General features: G+C 42.3%; 1 protein-coding gene across 1 annotated transcript in view; it reads right to left on the bottom strand.

Moving 5' to 3' along the window:
- The window catches only part of LOC139370677 (serine/threonine-protein phosphatase 4 regulatory subunit 1-like), a 44,551-nt gene extending 23,255 nt beyond the window's left edge, over positions 1 to 21,296 (bottom strand). The window contains exons 1-12 of the mRNA XM_071110298.1: positions 21,233 to 21,296; positions 20,222 to 20,266; positions 19,507 to 19,636; positions 18,753 to 18,859; positions 18,283 to 18,425; positions 16,851 to 16,997; positions 16,029 to 16,136; positions 15,424 to 15,489; positions 14,755 to 14,913; positions 14,413 to 14,537; positions 13,798 to 14,264; positions 909 to 1,216 (exon numbers count right to left, since the gene is read on the bottom strand). Coding sequence (XP_070966399.1) covers positions 909 to 1,216; positions 13,798 to 14,264; positions 14,413 to 14,537; positions 14,755 to 14,913; positions 15,424 to 15,489; positions 16,029 to 16,136; positions 16,851 to 16,997; positions 18,283 to 18,425; positions 18,753 to 18,859; positions 19,507 to 19,636; positions 20,222 to 20,266; positions 21,233 to 21,239 — 1,812 coding nt within the window. The 5' untranslated portion in view covers positions 21,240 to 21,296. The remainder of the gene's footprint in view (positions 1 to 908; positions 1,217 to 13,797; positions 14,265 to 14,412; positions 14,538 to 14,754; positions 14,914 to 15,423; positions 15,490 to 16,028; positions 16,137 to 16,850; positions 16,998 to 18,282; positions 18,426 to 18,752; positions 18,860 to 19,506; positions 19,637 to 20,221; positions 20,267 to 21,232) is intronic.
- Positions 21,297 to 22,504: the final 1,208 nt, after the last annotated feature.

Genomic DNA, 22,504 nt, shown 5'->3' with positions numbered 1-22,504 from the left:
CTGGTTCAGTCTGCTTTCCAACAGTCACTGGGAGAAAAATTCACCTTTCAGCAGGACTAAAACCTAAACACAAGGCCGCAAATACACTGGAGTTGCTTACCAAGACGACATTAAATGTTCCTGAGTGTTTTGACTTTTATCAGCTTGAAAATCTATGGCAAGACTTGATCAACAACCAACTTGACAGAGCTTGAGGAATTATAAAAATAAAGTGAAAATATTGTACAATCCAGGTGTGGAAAGCTCGTTGAGACTTACCCAGAAAGACGTACAGCTGTACTCACTGCCAAAGGCGATTCTAACATGAATTGACACAGGGGGTTGAATACTTCAAATCAAATCAAAGTGTATTTGTCACGTGCGCGGGATCCAACAGGTGTAGGTAGACCTTACAGTGAATGTGCACCAGCTGTTGTTTACAAATATGCACATACCGTTCCCCCTCGTCTTATTTTTCTCCCAGTGCTGTTCTATCTAGCCAGTGCAGCGTATATCCTGCTAGCTGAATATCCATGTCATCATTTAGTCACGATTCCATGACACATAAGATGTAAATTTTTTATGTCCCGTTCGGAGGATATTCATAATCGTACCTCATCTAATTTAATGTCCAATGATTGTACTTTGGCGAATAATATTGACGGTAACGTCAGATTTCCCATTCGCCTTCTGCGGATCCTTATGAGGCACCCCACTCTGTGCAGACATGCACACACGCTCGGCTCCATCAGTATCAGATATTAATTTAGAATGGAAAACGAATGTGTTCATTGAACATTTGTTAGTGCATTGCATCGATTCATTCCACTAATCAAATCCCTTCAAGCTAAAAGTAAATGTATCGAAGCCAATGTATCTAGATGTGTATTGAATCATGCTTGTAAGGAGAGCTGCACATTCCTACTCACCACACTGCTGTGGTCCGAGTCGTCCTGTACAAGGACAGGCGAGTCGGGGGATGATTCCGGAGACACCGGAGGCTCCGACTCCACTTCGGTCTCTTTCAGTTCCTCTATGGGTGCCGAATCTGTGGTCTGCTGGGGAGGCTCGTTAGGTGTCTGTTCCTCCTCTGCGGTCCCTTCGTTCTGGGAGAACTCCTCATCTGGTTCCCCATTCCCATCCTCTGGAGGCTGGCTCTCTGACTGACCCTCTGTATCCTCCGACTCTCTCTCCTGCTGGGCAGCCTTCAGGGCAGCTGAGAGCACCTGCACTTGGGCTGGGAGACACATACGGAAAGACAGACAAAGACACAAATTCATGGTCTTGAATACACAGGTCAAATGTAAAGACTATTAAAGTGGAACTGACAGCGTTTTAACTACTTTGCAGATATGAGACAAACAGACAATCATATTATTAGGCAAAACTATAAAGTTCCCAGTTTATGCTACAAAACCAACTTCATAAGGAGGTAATAAAATAAGTTATATTTGAATGAATGAATAAATGGGGTAAAATAATGCATTGTTGGCAGTATAGATGGATAGATATAGATATAGTATAGATGGATGCAGTTCAACGCATGATTAATATAGTTAATTCGCCAATACCTTTCTTGGATGTCCAACAAATATTGCTATCAGGTTGTAAATCACAGCTGGCAGAGTACATTTTTGCTGTCTCCAGCCCTTCAGAATGCACTGTTTTAGTTTCAATGACTCAATGTTAAGCACAAAAACAGACAAATGTAACTAAGGCTGGAAATGTCAATACAATCAAACTAGCATGGGGAATGACCACAAGTTAATCATATGGCAAATAGGCTAGTTTAATCAATGTATGTATCTATTTATTTAGCAAGATAGAAACACAGAGCCTAACATTAGCTAGCTAAGCTAGCGAGTGGGTGAGTGGTCGACTTTATCCCCCATATCGTTTATCGGTGGCTAAAGCTAGAGATGCAAGTGTTATTTGGTTAGCTGGTGTGACAACCCTCCCACTGTGTCAGCCAAATTCTCTCTTTGCTTGTTTTCCTTAATAGGATGTCGGTGGGCGGAGCTGGGAGGATAGACAGCGAAATGGGACACACCTGGGCTCAAGTGTGCCGCGTGGATAAATACACCTATCCCCATTCATTGAGACACTCTCCACACAGACACACTGTTATTTTTGGTTGTGGCAGTTTGTGGCTTGTTTGTTTTGGCACCTCACAAACACCCCTCCTTATCACCAACTATGCACACAACCACTCACTTACACTACTGATTACACACATTGTTAATTGTATGTAGTTAACTTCCATTAATAAATATTTTTGTTATTTCTTGATCTCCTTGTTGTCACCCTCTGTGTTATGGGCTACGAGCCGGTTGTGGGGGCTCGTCCGGGATTATAAGGTTGGTTCCTAGACATTTGTGTGGATAGTATTTTTTTTTCATTATGATGGGTTAATGCTATTTGGGATGCACATTGGTTGGTATTCACTGCATAGTCTTAAGTGTTTGGTATAGTGCCTTGCAGACATATCAGTGACTTTAGTAGTCCGGTGACGACATCAAATGGTGCGCTGCATGAAAAAGTATGCCAGTAGGCATTATACTAGTGTTGTTAAGCTAACTGGTAAGTGTATTTTGTTTGGGAGTAAAACTGAAGTTAGGTGCTTTGTTTGCATCTTTTGTAAAAACAAAAATTGAGTTGCGCTGTTTGGTAGGCCCAGTGTTGGTTGCCTTTGTTAAACTTTCCACAGCAGTGGATGGCTGGTTATGTGCTGCGTTGGAGAGTGTAACATTGGTTAGTTTCCAGGCCCCTGCCCAGGCTGGAAACTCTTGCTCTACCTGCTGTTGGGACATCGGTCCAAGAAGGTGAGTACAATCTGCTGTGTACCTCAGTAGGAGATTTGGGTAGCGGAGTGCCATTTGCTACACGGAGCTAGAGCCTTACTTTTCAGCTGTTAGGCTTAGTGACATGTTTCACTTTAGAATACGTTGGGCATGGTTATTTTATTTTTGTGTGGTGTCCGTGGACTGAGCAGTTGTCTCGGGGGTACATCTGTGGCTTGGGGGGAATCCACCAGCGTGGTGTTTTATTTCCCATGCCAGCGGGGTACAGTGCGTAATCCACCACGAATCCGCACAAAGACTAGGGTTGAGTTATTGTAGGATTTGGGGAAGCTCCTTATGTATCATCTCTCGTGCCCAGCGTTTCTCTTGTTGTGGTCTGGTCTGCTCAGCAGAGGGGAAGAGCGAGATTATTTTTAGTAGTTACTTGTGACTATGGCGTCTAATGTAGACGAGTTCCTTTGCGTTCCAACAGAGGAACTTAAAATAATGTACTAAAACAGCTGTTGGAAGATCGCTGAACATTACCAGGTTGAAATTAGTGATAAATGTCTAAAAACATTATGTTTGGTTGATATTGAAGGACAATTTTATGGAGAGTGGTATACAAGAAGTTACCACTGGGGCAGCCTCTGCCGAGGACATGCCACCTCACCGTCTTGTTAGAATGTCCCCTCCGACTGTTAGCCCTAGTAGTCTTTTTAACAGCAGAAAGAACTGCTTCTGTTACAGCTAGAGCATGATTGTGTTAAGCTGGAGCATGACAGTGAGCATGATCGTGTTAAGTATGAAAAGGAATTGGAATTTAAACAGGATTTGGAGTGTACTAACTCAGGAGAGTTTGCTCTGGGAAGGTGACCAAGATTTACCTAGGGGGTCGCTTCTCTCTTGGTAGTGCTCCGGACAATTTTCATAATGTTGTAAAGTTACGGTTGTTGCCCAAATTTTATAAGGATCCTGAGATGTTATTTTCATTGGTTGAGCATGTTGCTGACACTAGGAGTTGGCCTGATTCTGATCGTACTTTAAATGTTGCAGTGTGTTGACAGGTAAAGGGCAGGAATCATTTTCAGCTCTTGTTGTAGCCGACAGTGTCAGCTATGATAAGGTTAAAATGGCTGTTACAGAGTTATGAATTTGTTCCTGAGGCTTACCGCCAACGATATAGAACCTTAAACTCATGTTGAGTTTGCACAAGAGTTTTCAGTTTAACCTCTTGAAGCTAGGGGGCACTATTTTTATTTTTGGAAAAATAACGTTCCCAAAGTAAACTGCCGATTTCTCAGGACCAGATGCTAGAATATGCGTATAATTGACAGCTTAGGATAGAAAACACTCAAGTTTCCAAAACTGTAAAAATATTGTCTGTGAGTATAACAGAACTGATATTAAAGGCGAAATCCTGAGAAAAATCCAATCAGGAAGTGACCCTTATTTTGAAACCCCTGTCTTTCTATGCATCCCTATTGCCCATTGAAAGGGATTTCAACCAGAATCCTTTTTCTACGTCTTCCCTAAGGTGTCTACAGCCTTTAGACGTAATTTCACGCCTTTATGTTGAAGAATGAGCGTAAACTAATATATTGCGTAAGTGGCCAGCTGATGGCTCTCAGAGTGATTCTTGCGTAATAGAGAGAAGTAGACATTTTTCCTCCCGGTCCTACTGAAAAGCCAACTGTCCCGGTTGATATATTATCGAATAGATATTTGAAAAACACCTTGAGGATCGATTATAAAAAAGGTTTGCCATGTTTGTCGATATTATGGATATAATTTGGATTTTTTTTTCGGCATTGTCGTGACCGCTATTTCCGGTGGATTTCTGAACATAACGTGAAGAACAAACGGAGGTATTTTGGGTATAAAAATTATCTTTATGGAACAAAAGGAACATTTGCTGTCTAACTGGGAGTCTCGTCAGTGAAAACATCCGAAGATCATCAAAAAAAGATTGCTTTTCTGATTTTCGTGACCAAGTTTCCTGCTGCTAGCTGGACATAATGCTATGCTAGGCTATCAATAAACTTACATAAACGCTTGTCTTGCTATCGCTGTAAAGCATAATTTCAAAATCTGAGACAACAGGGTGATTAACAAAAGGCTAAGCTGTGTTTCGCTATATTTCACTTGTGATTTCATGAATATCAATATTCTCTGTGATGTCCTCAACTGTTTGTATCACTGTCTTGGAAGGGAAACATTTCCAAACAGCTCGTTGGGGCAAAGTACTGCTGCAGAGTCAATTAAACATTCTTTAATGAATTTGTTCTCAGCGTATGGCTTGCTATGTTTAGCAATTTTGTGGGACAGTACATAGCTAGCTCTCACAATTCCGTTATTTGCTGAATGCAGTTTTGTGAAAAGTCCTTGCTGCTTTTGCAACTGAGAAAGCAACTCTTTCGATGGACTCACCCTCTGCTCAGAAGACATTCCTATATTTCTAGGCATGCTTTGTCTGGAAGTGTCGGGACAAGTTGCAGTCTTCAAAACAGCAATGCTCTCTTTGCACACTAAGCTAATATTTCAATGTCCACTCTTGCAGGAACACCCTACATTCACCATTGTCTACTTTCCTTTAAAATCATTTGAGCAATTTCTAGCTAACTAGCTATTTGTAACATGTGTCAGCCTGTCAGTCAGTCTCCTTGTGCAGTTATTTATACATGCCTTCAAAATAAATGCCCAACAAGCGGTGAGAGTTAAATTACACAAAGGCGGGTAGTCATTGGGCTTTTAATTTGAACAAATTAATTTTTCAAAACTTTGGATCTGCGCATGATTTCGCGGGCCATATTGAATCAGGTCGCCAGCCGCATACAGCCCCGGGCCGGCCTTTGCCCGGGCCTGACGTACTGCAAGGTAGATTGAAAAAGTCAGAGTCACTGGATGCTTTGGACAGCCTTCTCACTCATCTACCTGCTGATAGGCGAGGCGAGTTGGTCGGTCTGATTCTGAGTTTCCTGATACACCTAACTTAATAGAACACGACATTGACGTTGGGGACGCTGACCCCATCCGTCAGCGGTTCTATAGTTTCTTCAGAGAAACTGCATTGTTTTGATGCTGAGATCAGATACATGCTGGAGAGTGATATTGCAAAGCCTTCTTTCTCCAGCTGGGCATCTCCCTGTATCTTGGTCAGTAAACCGGATGGGACAAACAGATGTTGTACGGACTATCGTAAGGTAAACAGTGTCACTAAGCCAGATTAATTTCCTCTTCCTCGGATGGAGGACTGCATTGATCAGGTCGGAGAAACAAAGTTTGAGCAAGTTTGACCAGTTAAAGGGCTATTGGCAGGTGCCACCGATGAGTAGGCACGTGAAATCTCTGCCTTTACTACCCCCTCCAGTCTGTACTCTTATTCAGTTATGAGTTTTGGCCTGCGTAATGCACATGCCTCTTTTCAACACCTTATGAACAGGGTTGTGCTGATTTCTGGACTAGATAATGATTTACGCAGATAGCTGGGAGGAGCATCTGTCCCGTATGCAACTTGTTCGACTGCCTGGCTGCGGGTCGCCTCACTATCGATCTGGCTAAATGTGAGTAAGGTGGTTGGGCAGGGTGAAGTGCATTCTGTTCGGGCTAAAGTGGTAGCTATTGATGCTTTTCCACCACCAACTACTAAAAAGGAACTGATGCGTTTCTTGGGAATGATTGGTTATTACCGTGGTTTCTATAGGAACTTCTCTACCATTGGTTTCAACAAATCTGTCAGGGGAGCGACTAATGCGGTTTACGTCTGGTCTCCCCTCTGTCAACAGGCTTTTGAGGATGCAAAGAGGTTGCTTACCTCAACTCCGGGGCTGGCTGTGCCTCGCATGGATTTGTCATTCACCTTGCAGGTGGATGCGAGTCACGTGGGGGGAGGTGCAATCTTGCTGCAAGCAGATGTGTCTGGTGTTGCGAGGCCTGTTAGTTTCTTTTCCAAGAAGTTTAACCATCAGCTCGGGTGTAGTACCTATTGTGGTCTACACCGACCATAACCCTCTTACCTTGAGGTTTATGATGTGTCCTAACCAGAGGATAAGGAGATGGTGTTTGTTTTTTACAGGCATTCCATCTCGATGTGCAGGGGGTCTGATAATGTCTTTGCTGACTTGCTCTCTCGTGCTCCCTGTTCCTGAACGCATCTGGTCCTATTGATCGGTGGACACGCATTCTCATATGCGTGGCCCCCGAGCACGTGTGTCGTCCACATGACAGACTGTTTATTTTTTTATTGTCTTGTTCCCTGCTGTCCTCGTTCTTCTTTACTCTTAAAAGGTTGCTTCCTGTGCGCAAAGGTTGCTGAGGTCTGGAGAGGACGAGGTTGGCTGGGGCAGTGAGATAGTGTTAACCAGGGCAGTATTTTGTTTGTTTGTCTTGCTTTCCTTATTAGGATGTTGGTGGATGGAGCTGGGAGGGTCGTCAGCGAAATGGGACACCTGGCCTCAGGTGTGTCCCGTGGATAAGTACACCTTCCCCCATTGATTGAAGAGACTCTCCATGCAGACACTTATTTTTGGTTGCGGCAGTTTGTGGCTTTTTTGGCACCTCAACACCCTTCACCAACTATGCACACAACCACTCACTTACACTACACACACACACACCATTGTTTATTGTATATAGTTTACTTTAGTTAATGTTTTATTCCTTGATCTCCACATTGTCTCTCTTTGTTACGGGCTATGAGCCGGTTCGTTCCACTAGCAAGAAATGTGAATCACTTAGCTAGCTAGCTATGCTACACTTGGACTGTTATCCACAGGTAACATATCTCTTAGTTGTCAATCAAATGTATTTGGCATCAATCAAATGTATTTGGCATCGATCAAATGGGAGGGTAGGCTGGCAAGTTCTCATTCAGTTGTCAAAATGTGGCTTGGTACAAGTATGCATTAGCAGGCAAGCTGCAAAAGGGCGGGCAGGCTACTTTTCCACAACGTTGATCAGTCCAATTTTGACAGCCAACTGTAAGCTAAAAAAGTTTGAGGGTTCATCCACTGTTCACTCAGTAGATTTTACCTCATCTCATTCTGGCTAACACTTGTCAACTTCCGGACTTGTCTCCGTGCTGCTGTGTTGTTTGTTGTGACTTGGCTATCTGCCAAACTTTTCGGTTTTTAATTTTAAATAGATTTACCAACGTTTTATCAACTTTTTCACCTCGGACGCTTTATCTGGACATGGTTCTACAGGACCTCCACCAGCAGAAAAACCTAAGTAGTAACATAACATCTAATTGCAGTCGCTGAACTCATAACATACATGACAACTATCACCTTACAGTGAGGATAGCTGTGTTGCAAGCACAGCTTCAGATGCAATCGTTAGGCAATGGCAATTTCAGTGTAGGAAAGGATGAAATAGCATCTGTGCCACCAGTAAGTACAGACAGTAGTATAAATCCCCTGCAAAGTCCCTGGAGCCGGACAATTTTCTCAAGGCTTCTGGAAAGAAATGCTGTTGGTATTCTCAACCGGTGTCGCTCAACAGGTTCTCCCCACTAAGCAACGAGTCAGAGACCGAACCTTCTCAGTCCTCCCACCATTAACTCTGACAAATTGAAAACCCTAGTCATTGGTGACTCCATTACCTGCAATATTAGACTTAAAAAGAATCATCCAGAAATCATACACATTGTGCAGGGCTACCAACGTAAAGGCTAACCCCAAGATGGTGCTGGCTAAGGCTAAAACAGGCAAGTGTAGAGATTATAGGGATATTGTTTTCCACGTCGGCACCAACGATGTTAGGATGAAACAGTCAGAGGTCACCAAGCGCAACATAGCTCTAGAGTGTAAATTAGCTAGAAAGATGTCGGCATCGAGTAACTGTCTCTGGTCCCCTCCCAGTTAGGGGGAGTGATGAGCTTTACAGCAGTCTCAACTCAATAGCTGGTTAAACTGTTTTCTGCCCCTCCCAAAAAGATAGAATTTGTAGATAATTGGCCTCTTTCTAGGACTCACCCACAAACAGGACCTAGCATACTGAGGAGTGACGGACTCCATCCTAGCTGGAGGGGTGCTCTCATCTTATCTATGAACATAGACAGGGCTCTAACTCCTCTAGCTCCACAATGAGAGAGGGTGCAGGCTGTTAGCCAGTTTACTGTGTTAAATGAGGCCTCTCCTCCTGGTTACTCGAGTGACCATCCCCCGCACATCACGCAAAGGCAGAGGTGTTGCACATTTTAATTTACCCCTCCAAAGAATACTGCGTTTTCATCTTGAGCTTCTAGTCAAACTACGCAGCTTACTTAATCACTTTTTATAGCTACTGTTTACAGGTCTCCTGGGCCGTATACATCGTTCCACACGGAGTTCCCTGAATTGCTAATCGGACCTTGTAGTCATGGCAGATAATTCTAATTTTGGTGACCTTATTATTCACATGGAAAAGTCCACAGACCCACTACAAAAGGCTTTCGGAGCCATCACCGTGGGTTTTGTCCAACATGTCTCTGGACCTACTCATTGTCACAGTCATACCCTGGTCTAGTTTTGTCCAGTGGAATAAATAGTGGATCATAATGTTTTTCCTCATAATCTGGACTATCGGACCCCCATCTTATTATGTTTGCAATCGCAACAAATAATCTGCTCAGACCCCAACCAAGGATTATCAAAAGCCGTGGTATGAATTCTCGGACAACCCAAAGATTCATAGATGCCCTTCCAGACCCAAGGACGTACAAATATTGGTTAACCACCTAACCGAGGATCTAAATTTAACCTTGCGTAATACCCTAGATGCAGTCGCACCCCTAAAAATTATACAGAAAATACCCGAGCCCTGAAGCAAGCATCCAGAAAATCTGAACGGAAATGGCGTTCCACCAAACTGGAAGTCTACCGACTAGCTTGGCAAGACCAGTACCGTGCAATATCAAAGCCCTCACGGCTGCTCAATCATATTTTTCCAAACGAATTGAGGAGAATAAGAACAATCAAAAATGTCTATTCAATACTGTCGCAAACTGAACTAAAAAGCAGCATTCAATGAGAGGGAATGAAAAGTTCATGATCATTAGAAAGCAAATTAAGGGCTACTCTTTGAATCTGCATACTTCTCCAAAGCTCGGTTGTCCTGAGGCTGCACAAAACTGCCAGGACCTAGGATCAATGGAGACACTCAAATTGTTTTATCCTATATCTCGACACATTCATGAAAATGGCAATGGCCTATAAATCCTCAGGCTGTATACTGGACCCTATTCCAACCTAACTACTGAAAGAGCTACTTCCTGTGGTTGGCCCTCCTATGTGGAACATAATAAATGTCTCCCTACCCACTTGATGTGTACCAAACTCACTAAAAGTGGCAGTAATAAGGCCTCTCTTGAAAAGGCCAAACCTTGACCTAGAAAATGTTAAAAAACAAAAACAACATACTTTCAAATTTCCCATCCCTGTCAAATATTTTACAAAAAAGTTCACAAAAAACAACTCACTGCCTTCCTGAAAACATTGTATACAAAATGCTTCAGTCTGGTTTTAGACCCCATCATAGCACTGAGACTACACTCGAAGGTGGTAAATAACCTTTTAATGGTGTCATACCAAGGCTCTATATCTGTGCTCGTGCGCCAGACCTTAGTGCTGCATTTGACCATCGATCAACACATTCTATTGGAGAGATCCCAAATTGGTCTACACGGACAAGTTCTTGCCTGGTTTAGATCTTATCTGTCGCAAAGATGTCAGTTAGTCTCTGGATGGCTTGTCCTCTGACAAATCAATAGTACGTGTCGGCGTTCCTCAAGGTTCAGTTTTAGTGGCAATACTGTTTTCACAATATGTTCTACCTGTTGGTGATGTCATTTGGAAACACAAGGTCAACTTTCACTGCTATGCGGACGATACACAGCTGTACATTTCGATGAAACATGGTGAAGCCCCAAAATTGCCTAGCCTGGAAGCCTGTGTTTCAGACTTAAGGAAGTGGATGGCGGCAAATGTTCTACATTTAAACTCGGACAAAACAGAGGTCTGCTGTTGGATCTGACAATTAATCTTGAAGGTTGTACAGTCGTCTCAAATAAAACTAAAAGGACCTCCGCGTTACTCTGGACCCTAATCTCTCTTCTGACGAAAACATATCAAGAAAATTTCAAGGGCAGCTTTTCTCTGTCTTCATAACGTTGCAAAAATCAAACGTTTTGTCAAAATTATGCAGAAAAGTTAATCCATGTTTTTGTCATTTGTAGATTAAACTACTGCAATGCTATACTCTCTGGCTACCAGGATAAAGCACTAAATAAATACGGCTGCAAGAATCCTGACTAGAACCCCAAAAAATAAACATACAGTTGAAGTCGGAGGTTTACATAAACTCAGCTTATTTGGCTATGGTGTAAGTATTTCACAATTCCTGACATTTAATCCTAATAAAAATGCAGTTTTAAGTCAGTTAGGATCACCACTTTATTTTAAGAATGTGAAATGTCAGAATAAGAGTGATTTATTTCAGCATTTCTTTCTTTCATCAAATTCCCAGTGGGTCAGAAGTTTACATACACTCAATTAGTATTTGGTAGCATTGCCTTTTAATTGTTTAACATGGGTCAAATGTTTTGGGTAGCCTTCCACAAGCTTCCCACAATACATTGGGTGAATTGTGGCCCATTCGTCCTGACAGACCTGCTGTAACTGAGTCAGGTTTGCTCGCACATGCTTATTCAGTTTTGCCCACAATTTCTATAGGATGAGGTCAGGGCTTTGTGATGGCCAATCCAATACCTTGACGTTGTTGTCCTTAGGCCATTTTGTCACAACTTTGGAAGTATGCTTGGGGTCATTGTCCATTTGGAAGACCCATTAGCAACCAAGCTTTAACTTCCTGACTGATGTCTTGAGATGTTGCTTCAATATTTCCACATAATTTTCCAACTCATGATGGCATCTTTTTTGTGAAGTGCACCAGTCCCTCCTGCAGCAAAGCACCCACACAACATGATGCTGCCACCCCCGTGCTTCACGGTTGGGATGGTGTTCTTTGGCTTGCAAGCATCCCCCTTTTTCCTCCAAACATAACAATGGTCATCATGGCCAAACAGTTCTATTTTTGTTTCATCAGACCAGAGGATTTCTCCAAAAAGTACGATCTTTGTCCCCAGTTACAAACTGTAGTCTGGCTTTTTTAATGGCGATTTTGGAGCAGTGGCTTCTTCCTTGCGTTGCGGCCTTTCAGGTTATGTCAATATAGGCCTTGTTTTACTGTGGATATAGATACTTTTGTACCCGTTTCCTCCAGCATCTTCACATGGTCCTTTGCTGTTGTTCTGGGATTTATTTGCACTTTTCGCACCAAAGTACCTTCATCTCTAGGAGACAGAACCAGTCTCCTTCCTGAGCGGTATGACGGCTGCGTGGTCCCATGGTGTTTATACTTGCATACTATTGTTTGTACAGATGAACGTGGTACCTTCAGGCATTTGGAAATTGCTCCCAAGGATGAACCAGACTTGTGGAGGTCTACATTTTTCCCCCTGGGGTCTTCCTGGGCTGATTTCTTTTGATTTTCCCATTATGTCAAGCAAAGAGGCACCGAGTTTGTAGGTAGGCCTTGAAATACATCCACAGGTACACCTCCAATTGACTCAAATTATGTCAATTAGTCTATCAGATGCTTCTAAAGCCATGACATAATTTTCTGGAATTTTCCAAGCGGTTTAAAGGCACAGTCAACTTAGTGTATGTAAACTTCTGATCCACTGGAATTGTGATACAGTGAAATAATCGGTCTAAACAATGGTTGGAAAAATTACTTGTGTCATGCAAAGTAGATGTCCTAACCGAAATTTGTGGAGTGGTTGAAAAAGTAGTTTTGATGACTCCAACTTAAGTGTATGTAAACTTCCGACTTCAAACTATTGTACACCAGTGCTGTTAAGGCAAGGGCTGATTTCAAGGTTTTACTGCTAACCTACAAAGCATTACATGGACTTGCTACTACCCATCGCTCCGATTTGGTCTTACCATACATACCTACAGATACGCTACGGTCACAAGACGCAGGCCTCCGTATTGTCCCTAGAATTTCTAAGCAAACAGCTGGAGGCAGGGTTCTCCTATAACTCCTATAGAGCTTAATTTTTATGGAATGTTCTGCCTATCCATGTGAGAGACGCAGACTCGGTCTCGACCTTTAAGTCTTTATTGAAGACTCATCTCTTCAGTGAGTCTTATGATTGAGTGTAGTCTGGCCCAGGGGTGAAAAAGTGAACGGCAAGGAACTGGAGCAACGAAGTCCCCTTGCTGTCTCTGCCTGGCCGGCTCCTCTCTCCACTGGAATTCTGCCTCACTGGCTTACTATTGCTCTTCCATGCCGTCCCTAGGAGGGGTGCGTCACTTGAGTGGGTTGAGTCACCGACGTGATCTTCCTGTCCGGTGATACGTCCCCTCGGGCTCGTGCAGTGGAGATTTGTGGGCTACACTCAGCCTTGTCTCAAATGTAGGAGGACTCCTGGGGTATATACATATTTGCAGAAATCCTTTCAGGTTTATTTTGAGGCTTTTGGCAAATGCTTTCTAACGATCTAAAGTCGCGCTGTTGCTACTGCCCGTAAACACGCAGTCCAGTTCAAAGAGAATGATGGTAGGCCTGTATGGCTTATTTGCATATAGGTCTGTGTAGAGTCCGGTCCTGGTTTTTATTTACTGCAGTGTCTATCAACTGTCCAAACGCACGGCCGCTCTCCCACTCTATTGCTATAGAATTTTCAAAAATGCCTTACTCTACGTCATTTCCAAACAATCGATGATAGTATGAAAACCTGAAAATTTCAATATTGAAGTGCTTGCTTCAAATTATTTAAAGGCGTCATTCTTCCTGGGGGTGTATATGATTTTATGTTGCTAAATTGCTGTCAGTTGCACTAAGATCACTGAGCCAAATAATGCTGTGATGGTGGATGATATCCAGCCCATTGTGTCACCATTCAACACTTTGTTCTTAATTATTGCACCAATTATAATGAAAAAATTACTTTATTAAAAACCTTTGAAGAGATGCTTTCCTCAACCCTCACCTTGTGCATCGGGGTCATCCATGTGGGGCTGGAGGCAGTCCAACACCTTCTGGATCTGAGAGCTGGTGACTGGCTTCAGACTAGCCATCTCCTCCTTTGCCTCTATCTCCTCCTTCTCTCCCTCTTTAATTCCCGCCGCCTGGTTCTGCAGAGGAACCTGGTCCTTCAACATCTCCAGCTCCTCGCTGATATCCGGTAACGGAGGCCTCCAGTAGTGGAAAGAGTTAAAATTCTCGTCCGTTTGTTCCGTCTCCTCGTTGTTTGTGGGAGGGTTGTTGTTGCGTTCCTGGACTTCGTGTCGGCCTCGGGGAGGAGTGTGTGTGGAGTCGCTACCGCGGTCTCCCCCGGACATGCATTCTAGAGTTGGGGTGGAGCGGCCATCTTGTTTGATGGGTGGGTGCGAGGGTCTCTCTGTGGGGCCGTTGAAGGAGCAGCGCATGGAGGACTCGATACTGAGGGGGGAATCTCTGCAACAGAGAGCCAACCAGAGAGCCCCCTTAATTTCCCTTTTCAATTACAAACATTGTTTTATACATAAAAAGTTTTGTTACATTTTACTAATATGGTCCATTTTGAATATTGTTTTCGGCCCCTGAGTCAAACCCTAACCCTAACCTGTCAAAGGGACACCTGGGGACCTCCAGTAGTGTGCCGTCCTCTTTGAAGTAGAGGCCTGTGCTGGATGGGTTGGCAAAGGTGGAGATGAAGCGTCCCAGAGACTGAAAGGCAGCCTGGCGCACCTGGAGGGTCAAGAGAGTATGTTTACCACATCATTGAATAAAACATAGTATCACACACATAATTAATATACATCTCTATGATGTTCACCATCAATTCATTATCAAGATAATTACTTATCATTGTAATTTAAGGCCATTCTCGCAGAAAATATGTTTCATATAAACATCACCAGAATAGTATGGTGTTTATATGTGTGCGTCTGGCGTAGGCTCTTACCCAGCGAGACTGGTCACTGATGAGGCTGATGAAGAGGGGGGACAGTTTAGTGCGTCGCACTCCTGGGGAGGTGGAGTTGGAGACGATCATGAAGCACTCTGCACACGCCTTCCGGATGCCCCACAGGCTATCCGAGCACAGGTCAAAGAACTTGGACATCTGGTGACAAAAGATAATGAGTACCAGGGATGTATTCATTAGTGGAGACTGTAGCAAACAAGTTTCTCATCGGTCAAATTCAGGTAGATCCCTCCCCGTTTCATCCAGTTGGCTTCCATTAGGCTCTTAATGAATATACCCCACTTCCCTAACTACAACAGAGTAAAATTCAAATATATTTTAGCTGTTAACTTTTTGCTATGATGTGTCCCAATGAACATATGTTAAAGGAAAACTCTTGGTATTGGTTTCATTAGCCTATTGTTAACGTAAGAAAAACATTTTGGGACTATGGTCAACAATGGGCTAATGAAACAAATACCAAGATAGTTTTTTGGGTGGAATTTTCCTTTAAGGAATGTGAAAAACACAATGGCGGTAAAACCACCAGTAATTTACGACCAATACCACAACAGTATGTTGTGTAATGATAGACATGTACATATCTTTGAGATTGTGAGGAGGAAATAAACAAACATTCTAGTGAATTTTTTTTCAAATGTTTCTCACCAGTAGTTTCTCTGTGGCATCCTGACCCACAATGGAACAGAACTCCCCGAAATTGGCTGCACAAACCTGAAGGAAAAGAGTAATAATAAAAAAAAGTTGTTCATGTAACCTTTTTGTGGCTCACTAATTCTGGAGTACCAGACATTTTTTGCTGAATGTTTTATCCAATAAAATGTTTATGCATGTCAGTCTTACAGACTATTTATTCCAATACAACAGTACAAAGTGGGCATCATTGGGGGACAGTCTTTGAGGCACATTACAGGCATCACAAACTCAGGGAAATCCACAGGGGTTCAAATAAAATCCTCCCTTTCCTACACCCAAATACAACTTCCCAACTGGCACCAACTTCACGAGAGGATTAAAATTCCAAACAGAAAACAACATTACTGTAGGCCTTCATACTGAATCACAAAACACATTCTTGGGCAACTGCAATGATTCAGTTTGTGAAAAATGTTGGATGAATCGAGATGGGAAACGCAATCCTTTAGCGACTACCATAAACAGTGTGCAATGTTTATTGTCAAAAGTGTGATGTAATGTGGGAGCATGTTTTCTGCGGGTTCAAGTTGGATACAGAGAAGTGTGTGTGTGTTCACCTTGCGGACTTGGAAGAGCCTGGCATCACTGCACAGCTCACAGAAGCGCAGCAGCAGCAGGTGCTCCACTGTGTCTTTGCTCAGCATGGTTACCAGCTTGCACATGATCTACAGAACAAGGAGAGAGAAGAGGACACGGGAATCAATGCTATTGTAACGGAATCCACAGGGGCTCGAGAATGAAGTTTTCCCTAGGTACAGATCTCCCTTCCCCAATCCTAACCTTAACCATTAGTGGGAAATTACTAAAACTGACCAAAGATCAGCATCTAGTGTCAACTTCACCCTATGGTTCTAAGCATAAAGGACACACATTGCTTGGTTCTAAAAAAAACAACACTATTGCACCTGTCAAGGTTACAAAAAAAATAAAAGCCTCTATAACACATATGGTACTGCTAGTGACCATGGATTAATGCAGACTTGTCTAGCCACTGCCCATCCCCTGCAGCTGTATTGATCTCATATTGACCTAAATATTTTGGCTAGGGTCCACTAACAACTATCCTCTTTCTTGAGATCAGCCTATATCCTTTTTGTTTTGACATTTGTTTTTGGTATTATGGCTCAGAACCACTAATATTTCATCTATATCAAAGTTAGGGGGAAAAACATACACTTAAAGAAAAACATGGTAACAGACTACAGGACATAAAGACAAACAGGGATTACAAACAATGATCAATGGATACTGTAGTGGTTCTGGTTGCGCTCCGAGTGCATTTTACATTACATTTAATTAAAGTAAATTCTTCATTTCTTCAGTTTCAGTGAACTAAATCAAAATGTGAGCTTGAATCAATAAACCTAAAGCAATCTTACCGCGACGGCCTCTATCTTGTAGTCATCGTCGCTGCTGGGTTCGGTGAGGTCTAGTAAAACAGGACACACTTTGGTCTCCATGTCGCCCTTGCAGATGAGCCCCTGCTCTAACAGCACTAGCAGGGCCGCCTGACTGGTCTTCCGCACCTTAGGGAAAAGACGACATCTGTCAGTACAGACATCTTTACAATAAAGTGTTTGTTGAGCCTGGAAATCCAGACAGTTCCGGACTAGCGGTTATTGTGCTGCACACATTTGTTTCTAGGCTTGGACTGTATGCAGATTTTCATATTGTCACTCCGTCGTTCTCTTATTCCAGCATTTACGGTATTACCGGAATAGCACACAAGGGGAGCTAAAAGAACCATTGGGCCTCTATGCTAACAAAATTAGCACAAACTAATAGAAAAATGACAGATACTGTTAGCTAAATGCTAACAAGTTAAAACGAACATTAACTACACTGAAAAAAATATAAAGTGTTGGTCCCATGTTTCATGAGCTGAACGAAAAGATGACAGAAATTCTCCATACACACAAAAAGCTTATTTCGCTCAAATGTTGTGCAAAAATGTGTTTACATCCCTGTTAGTGAACATTACTCCTTTGCCAAGTTAATCCATCCACCTGACAGGTGTGGCATATCAAGAAGCTGATTAAACAGCATGATCATTACCCTTGTGCTGGGGACAATAAACGGCCACTCTAAAATGTGCAAATGCCAAAGATGTCTCAAGTTTTGAGGGAGTGTGCAATTGACATGCTGACTGCAGGAATGACCACCAGAGCTGTTGCCAGAGTACTGAACATTCATTTCTCTACCATAACCCTCCTCCAACATAATTTTAGATTATTTGGCAGTATGTCCAACGTTGTGAACAGAGTGCTCCATGGTGGCTGTGAGGTTATGATAAGGGCAGGCATAAGCTATGGAAAACGAACAAATGCATTTTATCAATGTCAATTTGAATAAATTGAAATACCGTGACGAGATCCTGAGACCCTTTACTTTTAGGGTATTTGTGACCAACAGATCAACTCAAAGTTAATTTGTCACGTGCGCCGAATACAACAGGTAGACCTTACAGTGGAATGCTTACTTACAGGCTCAAACCAATAGTGCAAAAAAGGTATTATTTGCAGATGCAGATCTGTATTCCCAGTCATGTGAAATCCATAGATTAAGGCCTTATGAATGCATTTCATTTTGACTGATTTCCTCATATGAACTGTAATTCTGTAAAATCTTTGATATTCTTGCATGTTGCGTTTAACTTGTTGAATTACATCTAGCCCTAACAATCAACCTTTATAATCCAAAAACACAAATGACAGGAACAGGGATCCAGAAATGTCTTAACTGCTTAAGATAATATCAACATTTCGTTGTGGTCCATCATTTGCAGTTAGAGTGGGAGTCATTTGTTCCTACCTGGTTATTGGGGTCTGTGAGATAGCGCACCACGATGGGCACTAGGTATCTGGAGAAGGCTGCTGGGAAGTTGGGCTGGCTCTCGTGCAGGAACATGGCGATGTTGGGCACCTGCTCCATCAGCTCGGCGCGCACTGTGGGCTCTGAGGACATGCACATGCACGAAGATGACACAGACACACACATAGGGAGATGATGGTCACAAACATGCATAAAAAAAGTCCTAACAATACAAAATAAATTGTATTAGGGGTTTGGGGCCAATTGCACATAAATGTCAATTTGGGGATCAATTCAGACATGTAAATGTCAATTCAATGATTCAATTGCACTCCAATTGATAGCCAACCTTCCATGTCCAATTCCAGTGACCGCAATTGAAATGGAATTGACCCCAATCTCACAAACAAATGACATAATTGTAAAATAATGAGATAATATGAGGGACAGATAAAAAAAATAACATCTACCTCCATCTTCTGACATTCGGGCAACTGTCTCCATGACACTAATAAAGTCATTCTCATTGTCACTGAACTCTCGAAGCACATCAAGCAGCCCGCGTGCCACGATCTGCCTAGAAAGCAACACAAGCCCCAAGTTAATGTCTGTGCCAACATCTAGCCAAAGCAGCATAATGGCCCATAACTGACAAACTTGGAAATCACCCGACTGAGGACTTGAACTCAACAAGCAGAGCATGAAAACAGCCTTTCCATGAGTTGAATTCAACTGGGGGCAATGGAGGGCTGTTGATGGGGTGCTGTTAAAGGTTTGCAGAGGCGATGTGCACAAGCTATGCCAAAAGCACACACTGAGGTCTTTAAAACCACTGAGGGCATCTGGCAAGCTTTTATCTTTCAATGGGCAGAAAGCAAGAACCCACATCAGAAACACTTAGGTCAAACCAGGCCCGTCTTAACAAGAGTGGTCCCTAACAAGTTCATGTCTTGATGCAGTGTGAGTGAGAGACCTGGCAGTACCGAATGCCCGGCCTTCACTCAGCCCGACATAATTTGTTACATTCTCGCCATGCCAAGCCATGAACGCAGGTCTGTTGAATTCACAAGAACACATAGAACCAGAACTTTTCAGTCAACACTGTATTGCGGTCAAACATTGCAAAAACAAATGGCAGTCATCTTGAACATCACATTATCTCTAAATATTTCCTATTGCTTCCCTGTGGCATGTATCCAAGTGCGTCATCATATTCAGTCTTACCTGTTGAAGACGTTTTCACTGAAGGCATATTTTTCTAGTCTCCCCAGGGGGGTGAGATTGTCCTGCCCTGCATCCAGGAAAGCTGTGATCCGAATTCCGTCACACTCTGATCCATAGTCATCGAACCCAACTGTCCAGGTTGAAAATCACAAATTCAGAATCAATCAATCAGAATTGTTCGAGATTAAGTTAGTGAGTGAGGAGATCAGGTAAGTAAGCACATTCATTTCAACAAGGAACCACTGCTGTCAAAATAAGCTCCGTGTTGCAATTATCATATTGGTATAAGTGAGCTTTGAAGTGATCCGGGCACAAGTAGTAAGACTTTTAACCTGAGTAAGCAAGTGAAAAAGTGACCGCCGTCTATTTCAGTTACAAAATTGGTAGGCTATGTGAAAGCCCTGCGTAAGGGGGTCTAGTATGTTGTTTAATTGCCCTAAACAAGATGAATATATGGTCTATATTGCTAATAATAGCTTGCCTGAACCCAGGGGGAGGCATCTGACATATAATGTTAGGGGGTGACTGTTAAGTGTTACACTTCATGTGGATGAACAGGGTCAACCAGAAACTGCAGGCTCCCTAAAAGCTTCAAACTGTAGAAGGTGTCAGAACAGCCTGCATATGTTTCCTAGTCTCAGTAACTCTTTCTACATGAACTACACAAGAATTGAACATGGCGTTTGAAACATATTGATGGAGAGGGAATACTCACAGTCATCCAAATCATCATGACCATCTTCAAAATATAAAGACAGACCTGCAAAATGGAATGGTGTAGAGTACTGCTTTTACAAATATGTTATCAACATACCGTCAGTCATTATATAGTTACATCGCTCCCTGGGGATCAGAGGGTTGGCTAATACGTCAACTGTTACTATGTAGGAGAAAATGGCCAAGTGCCTCAAAGATCTAACGTTAGCTAGTTAATACATTTGATTTGGTTGAAGCCAGGGAGACATCTAGCTAGCTAACTTTAGCCTAATCCAGTGGTAATAAGTAAGACCACAGAGTGCAGTGGCTAGTTACCAAAATATAACATAGGGAAATTTCTGGGCTAATTATATAACTAAACTAAAAAACAAATCCGTCCCATAACAACTCTTGTTTATGCTGTTTCAGCCAAGGAAATTATCGAACAAACGTTAACATTGCTAGCAAGCTACTGTATATAAGGTTGCCAAATCACAAGGTAACTTGCTAGCTAACGTTACTATAGGTCTTTGTTTTGGTTTTGAGCTGGATTTGGTATGCAAAGATATCGGCGTAGAGGCTAGCTTGCTAGGTCAACCGGCTAACGTAGCTAACTAGCTTAGGCTTGAAAGCAAATCTACCTGACATATTTAACTAAGGTTAGCTAACATCGGCTACCTACCTAGCTAGTAGCTAGACCTAATACAACATACATTATAGCTACAACCAATACCTAGAAACAACATTTGCAGTGTCAGTGTTGTCAACAACAAGCATATAGTTAGACATACTAGAACTGGCTAGCTAGAAAGTAGAGTTAGCCGACATTAGCTAACAGTTAGCTATAGCTAACGAGCTAGCATTTTCGCTTAAAAACCCAGCTTGCTGCCAAGGTATTGTAATTGATCGAAAACAACACACACAACCAGAAATGACATGCCAATACATGAAACTTTTCAGAAAATACTTATTTTTACAACAACTATTTTGTTCAAGTTTCGAATAGATGTTATTATGACAGCCACATTACCTGCCATCTTGATTATCTGCTCGACGAGCTACCGTGTGGGCTGTCACTCAACGTAAGCAAAACTACTTCCTGAAAGTACTTCCTGATGTTTTTTTGTGTGTGTTCATCAACAATAATTTAATTTGTGACGGAATCTACTTCATGATTATTGCAACGAACATAATGGCTTCATTGCTATATTTCCAAACCAAAAATAAACATAACTGTCACGTGACACATTGGATCGTAGTTCAAGATGGAGTCGATGCGGTACTATTTTATACCTTCTTAGCTACATTAATCAACATATGGCAAATTATCAATGAGTTTTAACGTTCCCAAGTTGAGGACTTACTTTGTATTTGTTTCGAGCGGCATGTTATTTGATGAAGTTAAGTTATTTGCCAGTAACTGAAACATCTGCTAGCTAGCAATCAGTCACGTGGTTGGAATGTTCATTAACGTTCTATTAATAGAGAGAAGTTAAGCAGAGAGAGTTAAGAATGCGCCTTCTTGGGGTAAACCAATCTTATTTGTATTCATGTGACTGAACTATCGATTATCTGTTCATTCAGATTGCAATATGTCTAATCTCTCGTGGACAGGTGAAACAACGAGACTCTTTCAAAACTCACGTAGAATTATGTGATTACGAGCAGCAGTAGTTCCTGGTTTGGGGATTTCGTCATTGATTATTTGGACTAATAAGGATTGGGCGAAGGCGATGCGTCTTCTTCAGTGGGGTTCTAAGTGAACTGGTGCGGTGATTTTCAAACGCATGTGTGGATCACAGAAGGTTGGTGGAACCTTTTATTGAGGAGGATGGGCTCGTGATAATGGCTGTAGTGGAACGCTATCAAATACATCCAACACAAAAACACATGGTTTCCATGTGTTTGATGCCATTCAATTCGCCAAATGGCCATTCCAGTCATTATTATGAGCAGTCCTCCCCTCAGCAGCCTCCTGTGATGTGGATGATAAACAGATTCCATAACCAAAAGTAAAAATTGTCTGTATCATAACAATGAATGAAAACAAAAATGTGCTTTTTGATAAACATGGGTGAAATTAGTGGATGGGAAGGTTTTGGCCTAGAGTTTGCATTTGCAAGGGAGGAGACTTTGCTTCCTTCCTTTGAACAAAGGTAAACATAATAGAACTCTCCAGCTTGTAGTCCCAAAAACTTGAAATTACTTACCTCTGGTTCATTTAGCCATTAATGTGGAAACTTAATGGGGAATAATAGGGTTTTGGGTTAAACACCAAAAATAAGTTATGAGATCAGGCTTA

Source organism: Oncorhynchus clarkii, chromosome 17 (assembly GCF_045791955.1).
Source record: "Oncorhynchus clarkii lewisi isolate Uvic-CL-2024 chromosome 17, UVic_Ocla_1.0, whole genome shotgun sequence".
NCBI classification, from domain to species: domain Eukaryota; kingdom Metazoa; phylum Chordata; class Actinopteri; order Salmoniformes; family Salmonidae; genus Oncorhynchus; species Oncorhynchus clarkii.
This window is presented reverse-complemented; position numbering and strand designations above follow the sequence as displayed.